We start from the raw sequence: 20785 nt of genomic DNA on the forward strand, positions 1-20785 counted from the left end.
CAAATGAAAGATTTTGATAGAGAACAAACAATGTATTTACCTTAATAGTGTTGAAAAATCATAATATACATAGCAGTTCATAATATCCAGTATTACAAATTTCAAAACTCCGCCATCTCTCTCGCCACATCCACCACTGCTGGCGGCTCACCTCCAACTGCTCAACGCTACGAGCTGTTCACATCCATCTGCCCAACACTACAATGGCAGACAACAATGCAAACTAGCCACAGACTGCACACAGCACAGCCAGTGATTTTCATACAGAGCGCTACGTAACGTTGCCAATAAGAAAACATAAACAGCCTACTTACATAGCCCCCATGCTCCCCACAAAAAATTTTACAAATTGTTTTGGGCAGTGGCCAATAATGATTTGATAAAATTTTTCATAATTACAATAACAAAGATATCAAATGCACACACTTATTTATACAATGTTGGTCAAAAAGACAGTCCAGATTGTTCATCACAGTAAAATTTCAGTGTTTTCTTTTTTTTTTCAAAGTCTGAGCAGCAAAAGGAAATGCACACGGAAGTAGTGGATTTCCATGCAGTCTTGAAGAAGTAGTGTTGTCCTTCCAACGGAAAGACAGTGCTGACTCTTGACATGCAGACAGGTAATGGGTCACAACAGAGCAAACCCACAGCAGTGTCATTCGACGTTTTGAAGAATATTGGTAGGTAGGTCATCACAGAGCAGACCCACTGCAGTCCTGGTAGAGATTATGGTATTGGTGGGCCATCAGAGGTGCAGACCCACTGTGGTCCTTGTTGACATAATGGTATTGGTGGATCATCAAAGATGCAGACCCACTGTAGTCCTTGTAGAGATAATGGTACTGCTGGGTCATCAAAGATGCAGACCCACTGTAGTCCTTGTAGAGATGGCCAGCAGCCATCTGTTGTGTTTGTGCAGGTACACAATCACCATTGAAGAGTCTTGCAGATAATATAGCAAGTCCATGAACCACCACTTGTGCACTCACAAATATTTTGGAATTGTCCTTAGAAGTCTTGCAGACAATATAGCAAGTCCATAAACTACCACTTGTACACTCACGAAGTTTTTGGAATTGTCCTTAGAACCAGCAATGCTGTTATCCAGTCCCTTGCTGAATTAGTAACACACGTGCAAACACTAACAGTCCCAACTTCTCACATACTGTGCATTACTATGACCAACAGAAATGTGTGCAGTGAAATGAATGCTTACAAGTTACTTAATTTGATGAACTGGTGTCAATTACAATATTATAACACGAGAATACAATTACAAAGGTACAAAATACATAATTAAAAACATAACAATACAGATAACATTTGTAGTAATACAGGCTTTACAAAAGAATAGAAATAACATATACATCAGTGTTACAGGAATTATGACATGAGTACATACATAAAAGATCAGAATAACTTTCGAAACATCAACTTCACACATGAGCATTAAAACAAAACAGAATAAATAATGTCTAAACATCTTTACAAAGAAAATAACATATTATCAGAAAAATTCTACAACATAGCTCTCATCAGCTAAACACATAAAGACATGAAAAAGACAAATAAACAAGGGTACATAAACACATAGTGGGATAGCACAAGGAAAGGACAGGTTTTGTTTTATTGCAGTATTTTGCAAACAAAACTTTCTTTGCTTCTTGGAGATCTCCCTTCATTCATCATTATTCCCAAAAAGTCCTATCTATACCTCCTTCCTGTATTCTATTCATATTTCTTTCAAAATAATTATTTCTCATTGTACAATACTCATTTTGGCCCAAATCTTTTTCATATAACTTCGCAATGCATTCTTTACCTATTCTCCATAGTCAGTTTCTTATATAGTCTACCCCTCTTAAGCTAACTTAAATCTACTGAGCTCAGATGTTACACTAAGGGACGAGGCAATGCAGCAGCACAAAACAATTAACGCAAACAGCAATGAAAAAAATGCAGATTTGCGAAGCAAGCAGCATTATAGAAATTAGCAAAGCAATTGCAATATTACAACTAATATAAGGCAATGTGCAGCAAACAAGAAAAATAAATCAGTAGTAAACTGGCTTAGAAGAGTAACACAAAGTCAAATTCAGTAACACTATGCCTGGCAAACAGCAGCGGCAAATGAAATAACTTATATCTAAACATGACATAGCTCAAGCAAAAAAAAAAAAAAAAAACATAACACTAAAGACAATAATGCAGACAAGGGAAATGTATATTCACATCTTAATGTCTATGTAATTAAAGTGGTGCACCACAAAAACTAATTCTACAAAAAATTACCAAGTACTTGAAAAGAAAATTCTGTATGCAATTCCTGTGAAATGTTTTTGTGCTCCTTCGTTTTTTTAAGTACATTATACAGTTATTTTTTTTTACTGGATCTGTAGGCATAAAATATTTATATTAGGACATCTATAAAATTTTATTTTAACCAATGCTGCAGTGCAGCTAGGAACTAGATATTAAAGAAAATGAGCAAATATGTACAAATGAAGGCGTGAAACATCATTCATTAGCCATATGGTATTTCATAAGGTAGTAAAAAAATCTCTCAACTCTCGTAGAAAGATACTTGTGATAATCAGGTGTGCAGATGTAAGAATGTTTCCAAGTAATGAGCATGTCGTATTTGCGGTGCTTTCTATAAAGGAATGTCAATAGCAAGGTTAATGGCCTCCCTTTTTTTTCTACCTGTGCCTCTGAAAATGCTTTTTCTCCAGCCGTCTGACACAGCTGGGTGCCCACGACGCATTACGTGCAGGTGGTCACTTAACTTTCTTACGGAAATATTTACGACAGCAGTTTCCGCTACAGTGACAGTCTCATATAAAAATATTTCACAGGTCAAGAATTTACGTTGCAAATGTGTAGAAACAAAATCCTATAAATATAACAGTGTCCAAAAAATTTTCGCCGGCATTGTGATACATTCACCCATATACACACACATTTCATAACTCTTAATGTACGTTTCTTGGTTTCCAACATCCTTTTCATAAATCAGAGTCCCTAACCACTACTCATTATTCTTTACCTTATTACACATATACATATTCATCGACACTCTTCAATATTTAATCATTATAAATATGTTGCATAATCAAATAACTCATATAGCATCAGCTTATTGATCATAAACATACCACAACAGCATAATACACATAGTCATCGTAATAATAACATCATAAAACCTTAGTCAACTCTCAAAATCGTTGTAGCTTCCTCCAATAATTTCAAAACCTAAAAAAAATTTTCTGCTCATGTCAAAAGTGTCATCTGCCTCAAACGTACTTTAAAAATCGTGATCCCATACCAAATATATCATTCAAAGCTCTCATAATATCACAATGGTTCCGAAAAAATATGAACAGTTCACAAAGTACAGACCAAATACCATTTTTGTAAGTTTGAAGTAATCCAACTCTGTAATTGCGTAAACATGTGTCACTGACGTAGTAAAAAAGTTTGTCTCTCTCAGTTAAATGATCAGATAGCTGGGAAATTCTGTTTTAGAGGAATATGGTACCGATGTGTAAAGTTGTATAAGCAAATACCATATTAGCTAGGGCTCCTTGTACTTGCCAAACACATGGTACAGAAAGTAGGCGTGTACCACCCTGAGGATTAATGTGATTATACCCTCAGGTGTTACAGATTACAACAATGGAATGAAATGTATTACAGATAACCTTTGTATCATTGTACTTCAAATATCTTTAAAAATAAATGATTTAAGTACAAAATTAATCACTCAAATACGTGTCCTGTAGCGCTAAATGTGCGTCTTGTTGTAAGATAATCTCTGTGGAATTGTCGTAGTTATCGTCCTCCGAAAGCTAAGTTCTGCAGAAGCCAATGTACTTACCTCATGATACACAAAAGTGAAATGCTTTGCGTATAGATATCTTAGTTATTACGCTTATTGCCGTGATGAGGAAAGTACTGTGCTGTAACGTATTGTTGTCCTACAGAAAAGGCTATCTCCTTGTAGCCATAGCACAAAAGTCACCACTAAAACATGTCTCACTTTACAGAAGAATTCAGAAAAAACTGTGCAGATATAAAACAGATACACCGCAAAAGCAACGTTGTAAATTGTCACTCATTAGCAGCGTCGTGATAAAATCGTGTAGCTGTCACACAAACCAACCACTGTGTCATCTGGCATTTCACAGAAAGCACCTCAAATCCAGAATCCACTCTCAAGCAAACCAAAATGTTGCATGAAAATCTCATTAGCAGTGCCGGTATATGTTCCAAGTATGTGAGCCTCATAGTCGTTGCGCGATCGTGCAACTAACAAGCAAGAATGTACAAACAACAACACTGCGTCGTCCGTTCACTATAACAATGCATTCGCAATTTCTGTTTAAATTTGTTCTCTTGGTTCTTGACTGGATATTTAACTTCAAACACTGTTGCATGTTAACAGATACTAAGTCTGACAATGCATACTGGTAATGTAAAGTGAAAAGTTATATGGCAAAGACAAAGTTAAAAAGCAGATTATCTTTCAATAAACGGTTTTACATGTGAAATGTGGTGTAAACCTTTATTCTTCCTAGTACACAGAGTTTCAACTTCAACGCAATTATCATGTGGTATACGTCGGATTCTGTAAGGTCCATTGTAAACTAGAAAGAATTTGTGACTCAAGTGTTTCTTCTTATGTGACAATGAATGAGCTTTAATGAGAACTTTCTGACCAATATATAATTTCTTTGCATTTGCTTTACCGTGTAGTTTTCTCCTTTTGTTTGCTGCTGATTTTATATTTTTAAGAGCCAAATCAATTATGTCTTTGTGTCGAAGTTTACGTGTATTCAGGAAAGGCACAAGCTCTCTGATTCTGTTCGGTGGTTCTTCATTCTTTAGTACAAGAGTAGGTGGTAAAGCAGTGGAGTCATGAGGCATTTCATTCAGCACATTTTGAAATAAGTGTAAATATCTGTCCCAATGCTGATGCTTTCTGTGACGATAAAGTCTGCAAAGCTTATTGATTTCTTTCATAATCCGTTCAGACGGGTTACAATGTGGTGAGTACAATGAAATAAAAACAGGTTTGATTTTATGATTCCGAAGCATGCGTGACCAAACAGCAGATCTGAATTGCGGTCCGTTATCTGAAATGACTTTACTAACGTGTCCAACTTCACGTAAGAAATTTTTAACAAAGGCGTTGGATACAGACCGTCCAGTGGCTTTACGTAACGGAGTGAAAGAAACAAATTTTGAAGTAAGTTCAACAACGACTAGAACGTACGAAAATCCATTCGATGTTCTGACAAGGGGTCCCAAGAGATCAACAGCAGCAAATTCTTTTAATTTAGAAGGAATAATAGGAAACAACGGAGCACGATGTGAGATAGTAGATGGTTTCGCCATTTGACAAAGTTTACAAATAGACAAGACTCTTCGAATTCTCTTTTCCATATTGTTAAAATAACAAGTCGTTCGAAGAATATGATAACATTTTCGTGGACCAAAATGTGCATAGCTGAAATGAATGTACCAAATGAGCTTATTAACAAAATCGTCAGGAATGCAAAGTACCCATAGCTTGTCATCAACAGTGCAGCGTTTGAACAGTATGTTGTTTCTAACCAGGTAATAATGCCGAATCTGAGTGTGCGGCTTTTCATGCCATTTACTTTTGATGTCTTTCCAAATCGGATCTTTATCTTGTTCGTGAGCAATGTCCTTTAAAGATGTGGTGATGAAGTTTTCAAAGGCGACTTTCTGAATGTAAAGAATACTGAAATTTTTCTCGATGTTGCCTTCTGTGTTACTTTTCTCAAGCCCAGCCGGTGCGCGTGACAGCGCGTCCGCAACAATGTTCTCCTTGCCGGGAATGTAGACTATTGTGAAACGGAATTCTTGCAGAAACAATGCCCAACGTTTTAATTTGTCATGATTTAATTTTGAAGACATAATAAATTGTAATGCACGATGATCACTGTATGCTTTTACGTGCTTACCAGAAAGAAAGAAACGGAATTTGTTAAATGCCCAAACGATAGCTAAAGCTTCTAATTCAGTAACGGAATAATTGTTTTCAGATTTTGTTAGCACTCGGCTAGCAAAAGCAATGGTTTTCTGAACAGTAATATCATTTTCTATGGCTTCTTGAAATAAATGGGCACCAAGACCGACTTTAGAAGAATCCGTGCTAAGGCAAAAATCTTGTGACGGATCTGGATGAGCTAGTATTGGCGCGTGAAGTAACGCTTCTTTCAAAGAATTGAATTCCAACTGTGCTTGTTCGTCCCAGTTCCAAATAGTATTTTTTCCAGTGAGAGAACAAAGTTTTGGTGTAACTAGAATTTGCGTATTCAGAAAACGACGGTAAAAATTTACGAGACCTAGAAAACTGCGGACTTGTCTTTTTTTGGTTGGAACTGGAATGGCTCTGATTGCTTCTAACTTTTCAGGATCCGGCTGAATGCCTTCAGAAGAAATAATATGTCCCAAAAACCTCACCTTTGACCTACCGAATTCAGACTTTTCCAAGTTAACTGTAATTCCAGATTCTGCAAAAATACGTAACAAACTGTTGAGGATGCGATTGTGTTGTTCCCATGAGGCTTCTGCTATCAGAATATCGTCCACATATAAGGTGATGTGACGTTTTAAGAACTCAGGTAATATGGAGTTTAGCCCGCGAATGAATGCTGCCGAAGAAACGTTCAAACCAAAAGGAAGTTTCCGAAACTGATAACAGACGCCGAAACAAAGGAAAGCTGGGTATTTTTTACATTCTGGATGAAGTTCGATCTGATAAAAGCTGGATCTGAGATCAATAGAAGACAACACTTTTACGCCATTAAAATTTTGAAGAAGTTCTTACATCGTTTGCGGCCTGTCTGTTTCAGGAATGATGATAGTATTGATTTGTCTCGAATCTAAGACAAGTCTGATCGACCCATTTTTCTTCTCAACAACATGTAATGGATTGTTGTATGAGCTTACTGCAGGCTCAATAATGCCCTCGTCAAGCATAGATTGTATTTCTGTTCTAACACGGTCCCTATAATGTGCTGGAATTATGTATGGTCTAACACAAAATTTAGTATGCTCACGAACACGAAATTGATATTGAAATCACTTGATTGTTCCTGTTTTGTGAGTAAAAACTGTGGAATGTGCTTGTAAAATCTCAAAAAGGTCCTGCCTATCAGTGTCATTACAATTCTCAATTGTTTGCATTTTATTCTGAATTAACTCATTAATTTCAAATATGCCATCGATATCATCCCTGTCAGTACTTGCAGAGTGATTGTTAGTGTCTAGTTCCGTAGAAAATTCCGAACTGTTGTCTAACAGAAGGTAAAGCCAATTAATTTCCTCGTCATGGCTTGAGAGCCAATCTTCAAATTTCGAAGCTATTGACTTACCTTCTGTCTCTAAACTTATTTCAGCATCGTGAAAGTTTAAGATTGCTTTGTATTCATTCAAAAAGTCTACTCCCAATATAATTTCCGTCGACAATAATGGAACAATAAGAAAGTTTATAGAGAAGCTGTGGCTTTGACAAAAGAATTCTAAGTTGGTTTGTTGGCGTAGATCTACACTTTTTCCAAAGATTGCACCTTGTACTTTAATCTTACGTAACAGAAGTGTGGGACAATTGTTCGATTTGTTGCATTCGCTAAAGGCTGTTTCACTAATTACTGAAATGGGACTGCCAGAGTCAAGTACTGCAGTAAATTTTACGTCATTTACTGTAATGTGAATCACAGGATATGCAATGTTGTTATGTTTTACGTCGTCTTCTTGGAGTAAGATGTCCCTAATGTCTTCCATTTTTACGTAATTACTAGCTACAGCAGCTGCGTCGTTAGTGTTATACGTACGTTTTGTGGCTGCCAGTGGTATGAGTCATTGCCTATTGTCTCTTTGTTGGCGCGCGTCGTTATTGGGGTTTGGAGACCTAACTTCTACAAATTCACCTTGCCGACAGGGCCCTGCCCTGTTTAAATCCCGCCAGTTCTGATGCAATTCAGGTCTGTCGTTACGATAGCATCGTCTGTCGTCATGTCGGTAGTTCCTGTAGTTTCTTTCTTGTCGGTTAAGTGGTGGAGAATTTCTCCCTGAATCGTAACTGCGCGCTGGACCGTTGCGTCTAAAGTTATTCTGTCTCCCGTAATAATAATTGTTTTGGTTCCCATATTGTCTGTTTCTCTGATTGTCTCTGTGATAGTCATTACCGCGGAGAGGTGATCTTTCCCTGTAATTATTACTACTCTGCCAACGGTTGTCATATGGGTGATGTCTGTTTTGGTCACGATTTGTGTTGTGAGAATAACCTTGTCATGTCCAGTTATTATTTCTGTCATCGCGGAATTGTGACGGATGTGACCTGTAATTATTGTGCTCCTGTTTTCGCGTTCCACGATTGTCAGTGTCAATTTCCAGTTCTTGTAAGAGCCCCTGAAAAGCTTCAATGTCGTCTTTGCAACGTCCTGCCAAAATAATATGCCGTAAATGTTCAGGTAATTTGATTAAGCAAATGCGGATGAGTTCTGAGGGGCTATATGGGTTTGACAGGTACTGATTCTTGCGCAACATGTCTTCAAAATATTTCACAAGACTGGATAATTCAGATTGTTCGAAATGTTTCATCATTATGATGCTATGTTTTACTCGGTCTTGTGTAGCTTGAGACCAATATGCTGAGAGGAAGGCATAATAAAATTCTCCTTCACTGTGGCAATCGTGAATGACCGATCGCATTCTTACAGCTGGTTTATTCTCTAAATAGCCACACATAAATTCTAATCTGTGCTCTAATGACCAGTTGGGCGGGGGGGGGGGGGAAACAATGAGAGAATTGTTGAAGCCACGTTTGTGGATGAATGTCGTTGCCAGAATTCTTAAATGTTTTGAATTTACGTGTAGTAATGAACAGCTTATAGTCAAAATCATCATGTCGGCGAGTCGCATGTCGGTCATTGTTACGTTGTGTCGGCGATTCCATCTCAAAATTCGGTGTACCTTGCCAATTTCTTTCATAATTTCCGAAGTGCCCTGCGTTATTATTTTGTGGCTGTTCCGTATTTCTATGTCCCTCTTCCCGTATTGGAGCGCAAGTGTCCTCTGAAATACGTAATTCTTGTATTACCTGTGTCAGCTGATCTTGTACTTCCCGGATTTCTCTTTGGTGTTGTGTATTAATTTGATTCAGATTTTGTTTCAGTTTCCTAATTTGTTCGCACTCTTCTGTGTCATTAAAGACTACCGGTTTTGTGTCATTCAGATTATCATCTACCTTTGTAGATAAACTATTTAGCTGATCCAAAAGTTCAACTACTTTCTCTGATAATGAACTGATTTCCTCCATGTGTCTTTCTGAACCAATTTTCAGAGTATCTACTGTGTCCTTTAAGTTTTCTTGAGTTTTTGCAAGTTGCGTAACCGAATCAGTAGATGCAACTGAGTCAATTTTAGCTTGCAGGGTCTCATGATTTTGATGAACGATAGTTTGCAGTTCTTTTATGGCTGCTTTGTGATTCTGTAATGCATTCTCATGCCGCGAAAAAATAGGTTGAAAATGCTCACAAATTTGTGTTTTTACGTCATTACAGACTTTTTGACATTTCGATTCAGTGTTATGTAACTCAGTAGTTAAATCTTCACGTGTTTGTACAAGTGTGGTGTCTAACTTTTGAAGCTTTTGCTGTATTTGTCTCTGATTTTGTTCCATTGTGTCTAACTGTTGCTGTGTTTGTCTCTGATTTTGTTCCATTGTGTCTAACTTTTGAAGATTTTGTTCCATTGTGTCTAACTTTTGCTGTGTTTGTCTCTGATTTTGTTCCATTGTGTCTAATTTTTGAAGATTTTGTTCCATTGTGTCTAACTTTTGAAGCTTTTGCTGTGTTTGTCTCTGATTTTGTTCCATTGTGTCTAACTTTTGAAGCTTTTGTCCCATTTGTTGCATTAATTGTTATAACAATGCACTGCTGTCTGAAACATGTTCCTCAGTGCTATTCGGCAATGCATTTGAACCGGCAATATGTGTCTTGACTTATTTGAGAAAAGGGTGAGGACGCAAAACCTGAAACTACAGTATTTGCAAGATTGTGTCCTGTCATTTAGGATTCCTGAGGCAAGCTGTTGCCGACCAATCGATCGATAATGCTTCCCTGTTCACTGATTGTTTCACTGTCTACACCATTGTTTGCAGCCCACTCCATTTCCCTATGTACAATTACCAAATTACTACTTTGAACATTAGTTAATTCATTACTCGGTGGCGCTAACACACTGCTTTCGTCTTCACTGTCATTTCTCAGTTTACTTTGGAGCCTAGTATTACGTTTTTCACACGCCATTATTGTCACAATATTTCACACGATATCACAGAAAAACACAATTTGAAGAGCAACAATAAGAGAACACATTAACATAGCACTGAAAATAATATCTCGTTAATTGCAAGCGCAGCTACGAAATACTTGGTGTAAATCTACATGCATGCTCCAACTGTTTTACTGTACAACAATGAAAGGCTGCAACTACAAAGGAGATTCTCTCTACAATTATGCGCTAGCAATAAACAAAATCTACACTAATTACACAAACTACAAGAAAAAATCAGAAGATTCCAGTGAGGTATCCTGGCAGGGTCGCCATATGAAACGTTCCCTTTGAAAAATTATACAAGACTGTGCTTAAACTGACACAGAATATTTTTAGTGCAACGCAATCTGACTTTTAGAAATCCCTACAAAAGAATGGCCCTGACTAACATTAACCTATGCGTTTCACAAATCGCTTACCTCACAAAAATCTTGGTTACTCGAACTACTGCAATACAGCGAGCGCCACTACTGCCAGCTAAATAAAAGATTCAAACTACGGAAGGCACTAACTACTGATAGGCATAGTTAGCAAATGAAAGATTTTGATAGGGAACAAACAATGTATTTACCTTAATAGTGTTGAAAAGTCATAATATACATAGCAGTTCATAATATCCAGTATTACAAATTTCAAAACTCCGCCATCTCTCTCGCCACATCCACCACTTCTGGCGGCTCACCTCCAACTGCTCATCGCTACGTGCTGTTCACATCCATCTGCCCAACACTACAATGGCAGACAACAATGCAAACTAGCCACAGACTGCACAAAGCACAGTCAGTGATTTTCATACAGAGAGCTACGTAACGTTGCCAATAAGAAAACATAAACAGCCTACTTACATACCTATACCTTTCACAAATCACTTACCGCACCAAAAATCTTCGTTACTCGAACTACTGCAATACAGCGGGCGCCACTACTGCCAGCTAAATAAAAGATTCAAACTACTGAAGGCACTACCTACTGATAGGCATAGTTAGCAAATGAAAGATTTTGATAGAGAACAAACAATGTATTTACCTTAACAGTGTTCAAAAGTCATAATATATATATCAGTTCATGACATCCAGTTTTACAAATTTCAAAACTCCGCCATTTCTCTCCCCACATCCACCACTGCTGGCGGCTCACCTCCATCTACTCAACGCTACGCGCTGTTCACATCCATCTGTCCAACACTACAATGGCAGACAACAATGCAAACTAGCCACAGACTGCATACAGCACAGCCAGTGATTTTCATACAGAGAGCTACGTAACGTTGCCAATAAGAAAACATAAACAGCCTACTTACACCTAGTTTGACAATAGTTACCTTTAAAAATACATTCAGTAATGAATTAAAACTAATAGTTATCACGGTAGTATACGGGTTAACTGAAAACGAGAGGTGTGAATAATGATAGTGTTACGGTGCTGCGGGCACACTTAGAATTTGTCCCGGTGCGCGAACCTTCGCTAAAGCCTGCCGCCGGCGGGCCAGCGCTGCGGCCGCAGCGACATCAAAAGGACTGGAGCAGAAGCGCCTGGAACCCTCCGCCTTGCGTCACCTTGACGCTTCGAGACATAACGACGCCGCGGCTATATAAAGCCCACCCTGCTGTCACAGTCATTCAGTGTGGATAGTTTCGTTCGGTGCATGCTGCAGACGTGTTTAGTGTTCCGAATTTAGTGTCTTGTGGACTATTTTATATGACTATATTTTATTCATTTACTTTAGTCCCTTAGTGTATCGTCAATTATGTTTGCAATGGATAAATTTGTTACCAAAAAGGCGTGCTTGGAAGTTGATGATACTGCAAATCAACCTCCAACAATTACTGTGTCGTCAACTGCTTCGTCGTCTTCAGGCGAGAACCATTCACAGCCAAAACCTGGACAATCTGGTATGGGCTCAAATGGTTCAAATGGTTCTGAGCACTATGGGACTTAACATCTGAGGTCATCATCCCCTAGAACTTAGAACTACTTAAACCTAACTAACCTAAGGACATCACACACATCCATGCCCGAGGCAGGATTCGAACCTGCGGCCGTAGCGGTCACGCGGTGCCAGACTGAAGCGCCTAGAACCGCTCGGCCACCATCGACCAGCAATCTGGTATGGGAAAATCATTTCAGAATTCTTGGTTAATCAAATGCACATGGCTAGAATATGAAGCATCTGCCGAAAATTTTTCTACAAAACCTGCAAAGAGGTAGATGCTAAAAATCTATTACAATTTTCTTCAAAAAAAAGAAGATACATTTACTTCTGTAGGGTTTTCTAACTGGAAAAAAGCTTTGGAAAATTTCCATATTTATGAAAAAACTTTTATGCGCAAAGAAGGTGTTCTGAAACTAAATTCTATCACTAAGCGAAGTGTGGCCTCCCAATTGAATGAACAGTTAGATAGTGATATGAAGAAACGCCGTTTAGCTCTTTGGACAATTTTTACTACTGTGCAGTTTCCATGCCGACAATGACTAGCAATTAGAGGGCACGAAGATGTAAACTCAAACCTTTTTTCAGTTGTTGGAACTCTGAAAGAATGACATGCCTGAGTTTAAAGGTTGGTTAGGGCATTCAGGATATAAGTGGACGTCCCACGATATTCAAAACAATATCATTGATCTACTAGGAAAGTCTGTGTTGAGAAAGGTATTGGCTTCAATCAAGAAGACTGAACATTTTTCTATTAAGGTTGACGAAACAAGTGATTCTTCAATTCACGAACAAGTATCATTTTGTATTCATACTGTCAATGATTCCTTAATCATCAATGATGATTTTATTGGATTATACGAGACCCGCAACACTGAATCACAAACCCTGTTTAGTATTTTAAAAGACGTTTATGCTCGTCTTGATTTGTCAATGAATGACTTAGGAGAACAGTGCTGTGACAGTGCCTCGAATATGGGAGGTAAGTTCAAAGGACTAAAAAAGTTAGTTTCGGATATACAACCAAAAGCACGTTATGATCACTGCACTGCTCACAGTTGTAGACAGTCTCCGCCATCTTACATCTATGAGGGACATTACGGCTTCAGCCAAGGACTTAATAAACACCGTAAGGGAATCCAGCAAAAGGATGGGACTTTTCAGAAGCATACGGTGTGAGATCGTCAACGACCAAGCTGGTCTACGACCCCTCTGTCCGACTCAATGGACTTTGCGAGCCTTTAGTATATTGAGAACATTGAAAAACTTTGAAAAACTTCTAGAATTTTTTGAAACATTTTTTGCAGAGGACAAAACAGAGGCAGGTTACAAATGTTCAGGCCACCTTGAGTCAATGTTACAATTCAAGACTTATTTCTTTTTATGTCTTTATTGCCATGCAATGAGCACAGTAGAGGATGTAAATGAAAAAATTCAATGCCCTCTTCTAAGTGTTGCTGATTTGGGAAAAATATATGAGGGTTTGATTTGTATATTGAATGGAAGGCGTGATAGTTTTGAACACATTGGAAATTGTGTTTAACAGAAAAACCTTCACAAGTTGATGATCCTTCGCTTCCTCGTAATAGAAGTATACCAAAGAAGTATGAAAACAACGAAGCCAGCTCACTGCACACTTTTAAAACCCAAAAGGAACACTACAAAGCTATTTACATTGAATTTTGTGAAATGGTACAATCTTGCATTACTCTTCAACTGGACTCACGCAGGTCATTGCACTTGTACCAGAGTGATACAAATTTGGAAAAATCAACTGAGGTTTTCAGAAATGACCTAGACATTGAGAGACTGCGATTACACTTGAATATGTCAGCCGACATCGCAAATAAAAACAACTGGTCTTAAAAAAACATGCTTGATGTAAGAAAGTACATTACAAAAGAGCCTGCAGTAGGAGAAATGTTATGTAAAGTAGTGAAGTGCATTAAGCTTCTCCAAGTAGTTCCAATCACGACAGTGTTGGCTGTTCTTTATGCCCGCCGAGATGTTTTGGATGAATTGGATATCCGTCAGTCTTCTACGACTTCGTATACAGCAATCCAGTCAAGCGGTCGAGATTTGCACCTTTCTAAAGACACTCTAGCCCTAATAATGGCTTTTAAAGCTATATTAAAAATCTTTATAAAATAGAGATTTAAATACTCACATAATGTTAAATTTTCATTTTCAGATATTAGTACTAGTTTAGTACTTTATTACTATATTACTATAGTACTGTATTAGTTATTTTCAAATACTTACATATTTTTAGGGTGTAAGACAATTAAAACCCGCTGTTTACATACTTTTGACTGAAAGTGTTAGGCATACTGCATTAACTTTATTAACTGTGTTAACTTTATTAACTGTATTAAAGCATTAAATTTGAGATATTGTTTTTATTTAATGGACCCTGAGTCTTATTGAAAGCAAGTTTAAACTTGCTATTTCACTTATTAATCAAAGTGCTATTACTGTGCGACAGCAATATTTTATGTGTTATTCTTTTAATGATTGTTTAGGATCTATTTAAATATAATTTCAGTCTTTTCAGAACTGTATATTCACTTCTCTGTAATAGTCTATGAGTATGATTATTACTGTAAATTAAATTAGTTTTTTACGAAAATACCGTGCGTGTTTATGTTTTGTTTCTTTTTTCAAAGCCAAAAAATGTATCATGCTTGTCTAGTTTCCCGGAATGTCGAGTTATCGAGAGTCCCGTTTTCGGGGTTCTAATGTTGATCATATGTCTGTAAAATGCTTAAAAGCTTTAAAACTCACTATTTTTCATCTAAAATTCAGAAAATTTTTTGGGGCAAGACCCCCAGTATGTGGCACCTCAATATTTTTTATAAGGCTGAGCCCCTGTCTAATGATAAAGTGGAGATTGGCTACGAAACTTTATGTTGGCACCTCTGCCATTGTACTGCATTATTGCGGTGCGCGGTTTCAATTTATACCAGTCTTGCAGACACGTACCAGTAAAGAAACACCAAATTAAATATGTATCTTTATTTTTTTACAGCTGATAGCTAAAACTTCATGAACACCCCTCGTTCTACGTTTTGAGTGTGGTTGTAACAAAAGTGACGTAACGCTTCCATTAGAACGCTGGAAGAGTGTACCAGTGTTTCTTGGGATTCTTCTTTCTTTTCTTCTCTCCCCAAATAACGTTACGGAATGCTTTTGCTGGTTTCACAACTAATAGTGTCTCAATTGACTGTGAACTTTCTTTTTTACAGCTGCACAAATTTTTGCACGCGGTGAAGCTAAATCAGCCATTTATCAGTTTTGCCGGAGTCGTAGATGTCAACAGGAAGTTCATGTCTTCGGTAAGTGCTACTGCATGAATAGAATGGGCGATATTACGATTATTTCGACAACGTCTATGGGAAAAGCAGCTGAATGGTTTTGATCCTCCATGGTGATAACCGAACCAATGTGTCTTGAAATTACAAAAATGTGTTGTGTGGTTCATTTGCTGATGGGGCCTTTCTATAAATAAATAAGAGCTTCCTTCCGTGTATTCTGGAGGTTTATAAATGTCAAACAATGCTTCTTGTGTAATTCAGATTATGAATAGTATTTTTATGCAGAAACAATTAGGCAACTTCTTGTTCACATAAATGTGCTTTCAATGAAGAACTGAAACTGACTTCTCTGGTATCGTCTCCACCTTTGGAAAGAGGGAGACAAAAGAATGTACTGATAATATTCTGAATCTTTGCCCTACTTTATCACAGATGGTAAAATATACAGGGTGATTATAATTAAACTTTCTAAACGCTGTAGAAATAACATCACTGGTCACGATGATGTGAAATTGCAACGGAATATTATCGGAGAGAGGGGAAAGCGTATGACAGATGAAGAAAAAATAGTGTGAAAATTGATCAATAGATGGCGCTGTATGTGTCAGAATACGTAAATGAAAACACCTTTAATGCGCACGACCCACTGAAGTTGGTATAAACACGTCGGGTACACGGCTCCTCCTCCTTTCGCGTCTGCGACGTTCGCCGTGGCTGTCTCAATGCAGGATCGCACTCTGCTTGTAAAGCTGTGTTACAAGAATGATGACTGTGCACACGTCGCTCTGCAGACGTTCCGGACACTGAAGGGCTTGAAAAAAAGGCGTTGGTCCGATGACTGCCGTGGGTCTGGAAAAAATGATTCGGAAATTCTAAAAGACGGGTTCTTTCGGTGTGCAAGCCGGTAGAGGGAGGAAACGAATTGATTCGATGTCAGTGAAAGCAGTGGCCACAGCAATGCAGGAGGAGACGAGTGGTGGTGTGGACGGAGAATTGCCCCAACATTAGACGTACCAGTGAGCACGGCGAGTAGAATCCTACGAAACATCCGCCAGCCCGAGTGGCCGAGCGATTCTAGGCGCTACGGGCTGGAACCGAGCGACCAGTACGGTCACAGGTTCGACTCCTGCCTCGGGCATGGATGTGTGAGATGTCCTTAGGTTAGTTAGGTTTAAGCAGTTCTAAGTTCTAGGGGACTGATGACCTCAGCAGTTAAGTCTCATAGTGCTCAGAGCCCTACGAAACATCCTTCTTATTCACAATTATCCATGTGCACGAGTTGCTTCCTGTTGACCTGTTAGCAAGAGAGACCTTTGCTTTAGAATTTGTTGCTCGCATGGAAGTGGACAGTGATTACCGTGGAAGATTTTTGTGGACAGACGAAGCCCACTTCCATCTAACGGGAAATGTCAATACACATAATTGTCGAATATGGGCAAAGGAAAATGTACACTCAAATTAACCAGTAGCACTTCATCCTGAAAATATCACTGTGTTGTGCGGGTTAACGGCATCATTTATCATAGGGCCATATTTTTTCGAAGAGACAGGTGCTTCCAGTCCTGTTACGTGTACTGTCGCTGGTAAGCGCTATGAGTGTCTTTTGCGCAACAATGTCATTCCAGCTCTCCAACAGTGGATGGCATCATTTTTATGCAAGATGGCGCACCTCTGCACATTACAAATCCAGTTAAGCAGCTGCTGAAGTGCCATTTCGGAAATGCTAGAATTATCAGCCGCCATTTCCCTATAGCCTGTCCGTCCAGATCACCTGATCTTAATCCATGTGACTTTGGCTGAAAGATGTTGTGTTCAATGTTCCGATTGCAAACTTAGCTGCAGTGAAGGCACGCATTGTGCAACACATTCTGAACGTGACCCTGGAAACACTTCGATCTGTTGTGGAGCATGCTGTTTCTCGATTTCAACTTGTCACAGAAAACGGTGGACATCATATTGGAAATGTTTTGCGCCAGTCACGCGGAAATTAATAATCCGATTTCATTTTGATTGATGCTTGTATGCGGTTTTTGGCCTCAGGACAATTAAAAACTGATGTGATTGATGCTTTTTATGCAGTTTACGGCCTCAGAACAATTAAAAACCGATGTGAGTGATACTTTTTATGCGGGTTTTGGCCTTAGGACAATTAAAAACCGATTTTTCCCATCCGATGCGATATGAGCTTGCCGTGGTGGATGGGCTTACGCAACTGACAGTATCACACTTGTACACACGTGCACACTGAGTAGTACAGTTTGTTTAACGTCAGACGTACGCCTTAGGCATATTCCTATGATTCATTTGTCATTTGCAGTCGACCACCATTAAATTAAGATGCTTACAGCGCCATCTATTGGTACATTTTGTAACTATTTATTTTTCTTCCGCCATACGTTTTCCCCCTTCTCCGATGATATTCCGTTGTAATTTGACGTCATTCTGACCAGTGGTGTTATATCTACAGCGGTTGAAAGTTTAACTTTAATTATAATCACCCTGTATTTCGTATTTAGTTATAGATATAATTTATTGCCATGTTGGACGCAGAAAAAAGAGAAACTACAATGTCCTGCCACCCTTCCCTTTCTTCTTGTAAATGTTTTCCATATATTCCTTTCTGCGCCAGTTCTGACAGTTTTGTGGAGAGTCTCCTTGGCCTTATCAGCCCACCTGATTCAGCACATCTCAAATGTTTCAATTCTCTTCTTCTCCAGTTTTCCCACAGTCCATGATTCACCATCATACAGTCCGCCCCGATAGCTGAGTAGTAGCCGGCACGGTAGCTCAGCGTGTTCGGTCAGAGAGTTAGCAGCCCTCTGTAACAAAAAATTGAGTTAATCGATCAACAACGAACTTAAACGGATGTCTTACGACGTCCGCCCCGAGCAGATTCCACGAACAAAAAGCGAACAAAATGAGATTACAAAAACAAAGTAGTCAGCGTGACGGATTGCTGTCCTATAGGCCCGGGTTCGATTCCCGGCTGAGTCGGGGATTTTCTCCGCTCAGGGACTGAGTGTTGTGTCGTCTTCATCATCATTTCAGCCCCATCCGGCGCGCAGGTCGCCCAATGTGGCGTCGAGTGTGATAAGACCTGCACCAAGGCGGCCGGGCCTGTCCCGCAATAGGCCTCCCGGCCAATGACGCCAAACGCTCATTTCCACTATCATACAAAGCTAACTGGCAATTTCTCATAAACTTTTTCCTCACCTTAAGGCCAATGTTTTGTAATAGTAGACTTATTTTCGTCCAGAATGTCCTCGTTATTTGTGCTAGCCCTCGTTTTGTGTCCTTCTTGTCATTGATTTTACAACACAAGTGACAAATTTTTAAACAATAGTTACGTCAAATCTTATCAGTGTCAGCTGCTGGTAGCTTGTAAAAACTTTAAAGGCGACCTTACTAGGATTTTATTTACTGACGTATATCGGCTATGATTAGTTTTCATGTTCCAAAGACAACAAAATCGACTTACACTTTTTTTTTTCGCTAGTACCTGGTTCTCCAGCATGGCGTGCTGAAGTTCTTGGTAGAGGAGACAGAGCGGTTAATACCATAAATTATCTGGGAGTACGCATTAGGAGTGATTTAAAATGGAATGATCATATAATGTTGAGCGTCGGTAAAGCAGATGCCAGACTGAGATTCATTGGAAGAATCCTAAGGAAATGCAATCCGAAAACAAAGGAAGTAGGTTACAGTACGCTTGTTCGCCCACTGCTTGAATACTGCTCAGCAGTGTGGGATCCGTACCAGATAGGGTTGATAGAAGATATAGAGAAGATCCAACGGAGAGCAGCGCGCTTCGTTACAGGATCATTCAGTAATCGCGAAAGCGTTACGGAGATGATAGATAAACTCCAGTGGAAGACTCTGCAGGAGAGACGCTCAGTAGCTCGGTACGGGCTTTTGTCAAAGTTTCGGGAACATACCTTCACCGAAGAGTCAAGCAGTATACTGCTCCCTCCTACGTATATCTCGCGAAGAGACCATGAGGATAAAATCAGAGAGATTAGAGCCCACACAGAGGCATACCGACAATCCTTCTTTCCACGAACAATACGAGACTGGAATAGAAGGGAGAACCGATAGAGGTACTCAAGGTACCCTCCGCCACACACCGTCAGGCGGCTTGCGGAGTATGGATGTAGATGTAGATGTAGAACATTGTTAAAGACATTCGTTTTCAGCGCGAAGAGGGGACAGTATATTTTGTGGTTTTCGTCCAAACCCACCTCAACGCAACAAGTGGAGAAAGGTGAATACATCAAGGGGGATCTTCTCTAACAGATCTCAGCTCAGTCTTATGGTTGCGGCAGATAGTTCTGAGCGAGTGTAAGCAGATACGGTTTGTCCAGTGAACATCGTGGCCGTCACATCGAGCAGCTTTTGAATCCAACTACGTACGAAGCGTCATTATTAACGAGACGGGTAAACATGTGAGTCAGTTTTATTTTCCTTGTAACATGGACCTTGATATTTGCCGGACGTATATTTGTATGTAACATCTTATACAGTACGTTCTTCTGCAATTTTATCAAATGTGTAATGGGGATTAAGGAATTTCTTGCATATATTGTCACTTATACGGAGGCCCTGTATACCTATAACAAAATCAGTAAAATAACAAAAATATTAGCATTCTTTTCAGATCACGTTGCATGTTCTTCCTTTAAAAAGACGTGTTCTCTATGTTGACAGTTCGCTTCTGCGATGCTGACCTACATCGTGGTGCTGGCGCAGTTCAGAGTTGGTGGTGATTCGTCTGATCTGAAAGCCCAATTGACGCTCAGTACTCCTGTGACAACCACGGAAGCATCCCCATAAGCCTAGGAGGCCATTGTCAGCACTCATCATATCAATAAAATGGCATTTTTTTCTGTTTGCTGACCCCAATAACTCCGTCAGTGTTGATATACTTACCGCCATCCACCAGTCTCTCATTTCCTATATTACGCTACATCATCTTTAAAACTTTTGCGCCTTCTACTCATTGCTTTTACTGCAGAATTCAACTTCCCACGGACAACACAATTGTTAAGCGCACTCAGAATAGAATTCAGGAAGGAATTCTGATACTTTGTTGTAATAAACTTAGCATGTGCCTCGGAAATTTCATAAGCGCACAGAACGGTAAGTCACTGCAGACCTCGTAAGTGAATAGATG

At 39.1% G+C, this 20785-nt stretch overlaps 1 protein-coding gene across 1 annotated transcript in view; it reads left to right on the plus strand.

Moving 5' to 3' along the window:
• Positions 1-20445, plus strand: part of LOC126188559 (gustatory and odorant receptor 63a-like) — a 130201-nt gene extending 109756 nt beyond the window's left edge. Inside the window, exons 7-8 of the mRNA XM_049930158.1 lie at positions 15547-15636; positions 20320-20445. Of these exons, the coding sequence (XP_049786115.1) occupies positions 15547-15636; positions 20320-20445 (216 nt within the window). The remainder of the gene's footprint in view (positions 1-15546; positions 15637-20319) is intronic.
• The last annotated feature ends 340 nt before the right edge of the window (positions 20446-20785 follow it).

Source organism: Schistocerca cancellata, chromosome 5 (genome assembly GCF_023864275.1).
Source record: "Schistocerca cancellata isolate TAMUIC-IGC-003103 chromosome 5, iqSchCanc2.1, whole genome shotgun sequence".
In the NCBI taxonomy this organism is placed as follows: Eukaryota; Metazoa; Arthropoda; class Insecta; order Orthoptera; family Acrididae; genus Schistocerca; species Schistocerca cancellata.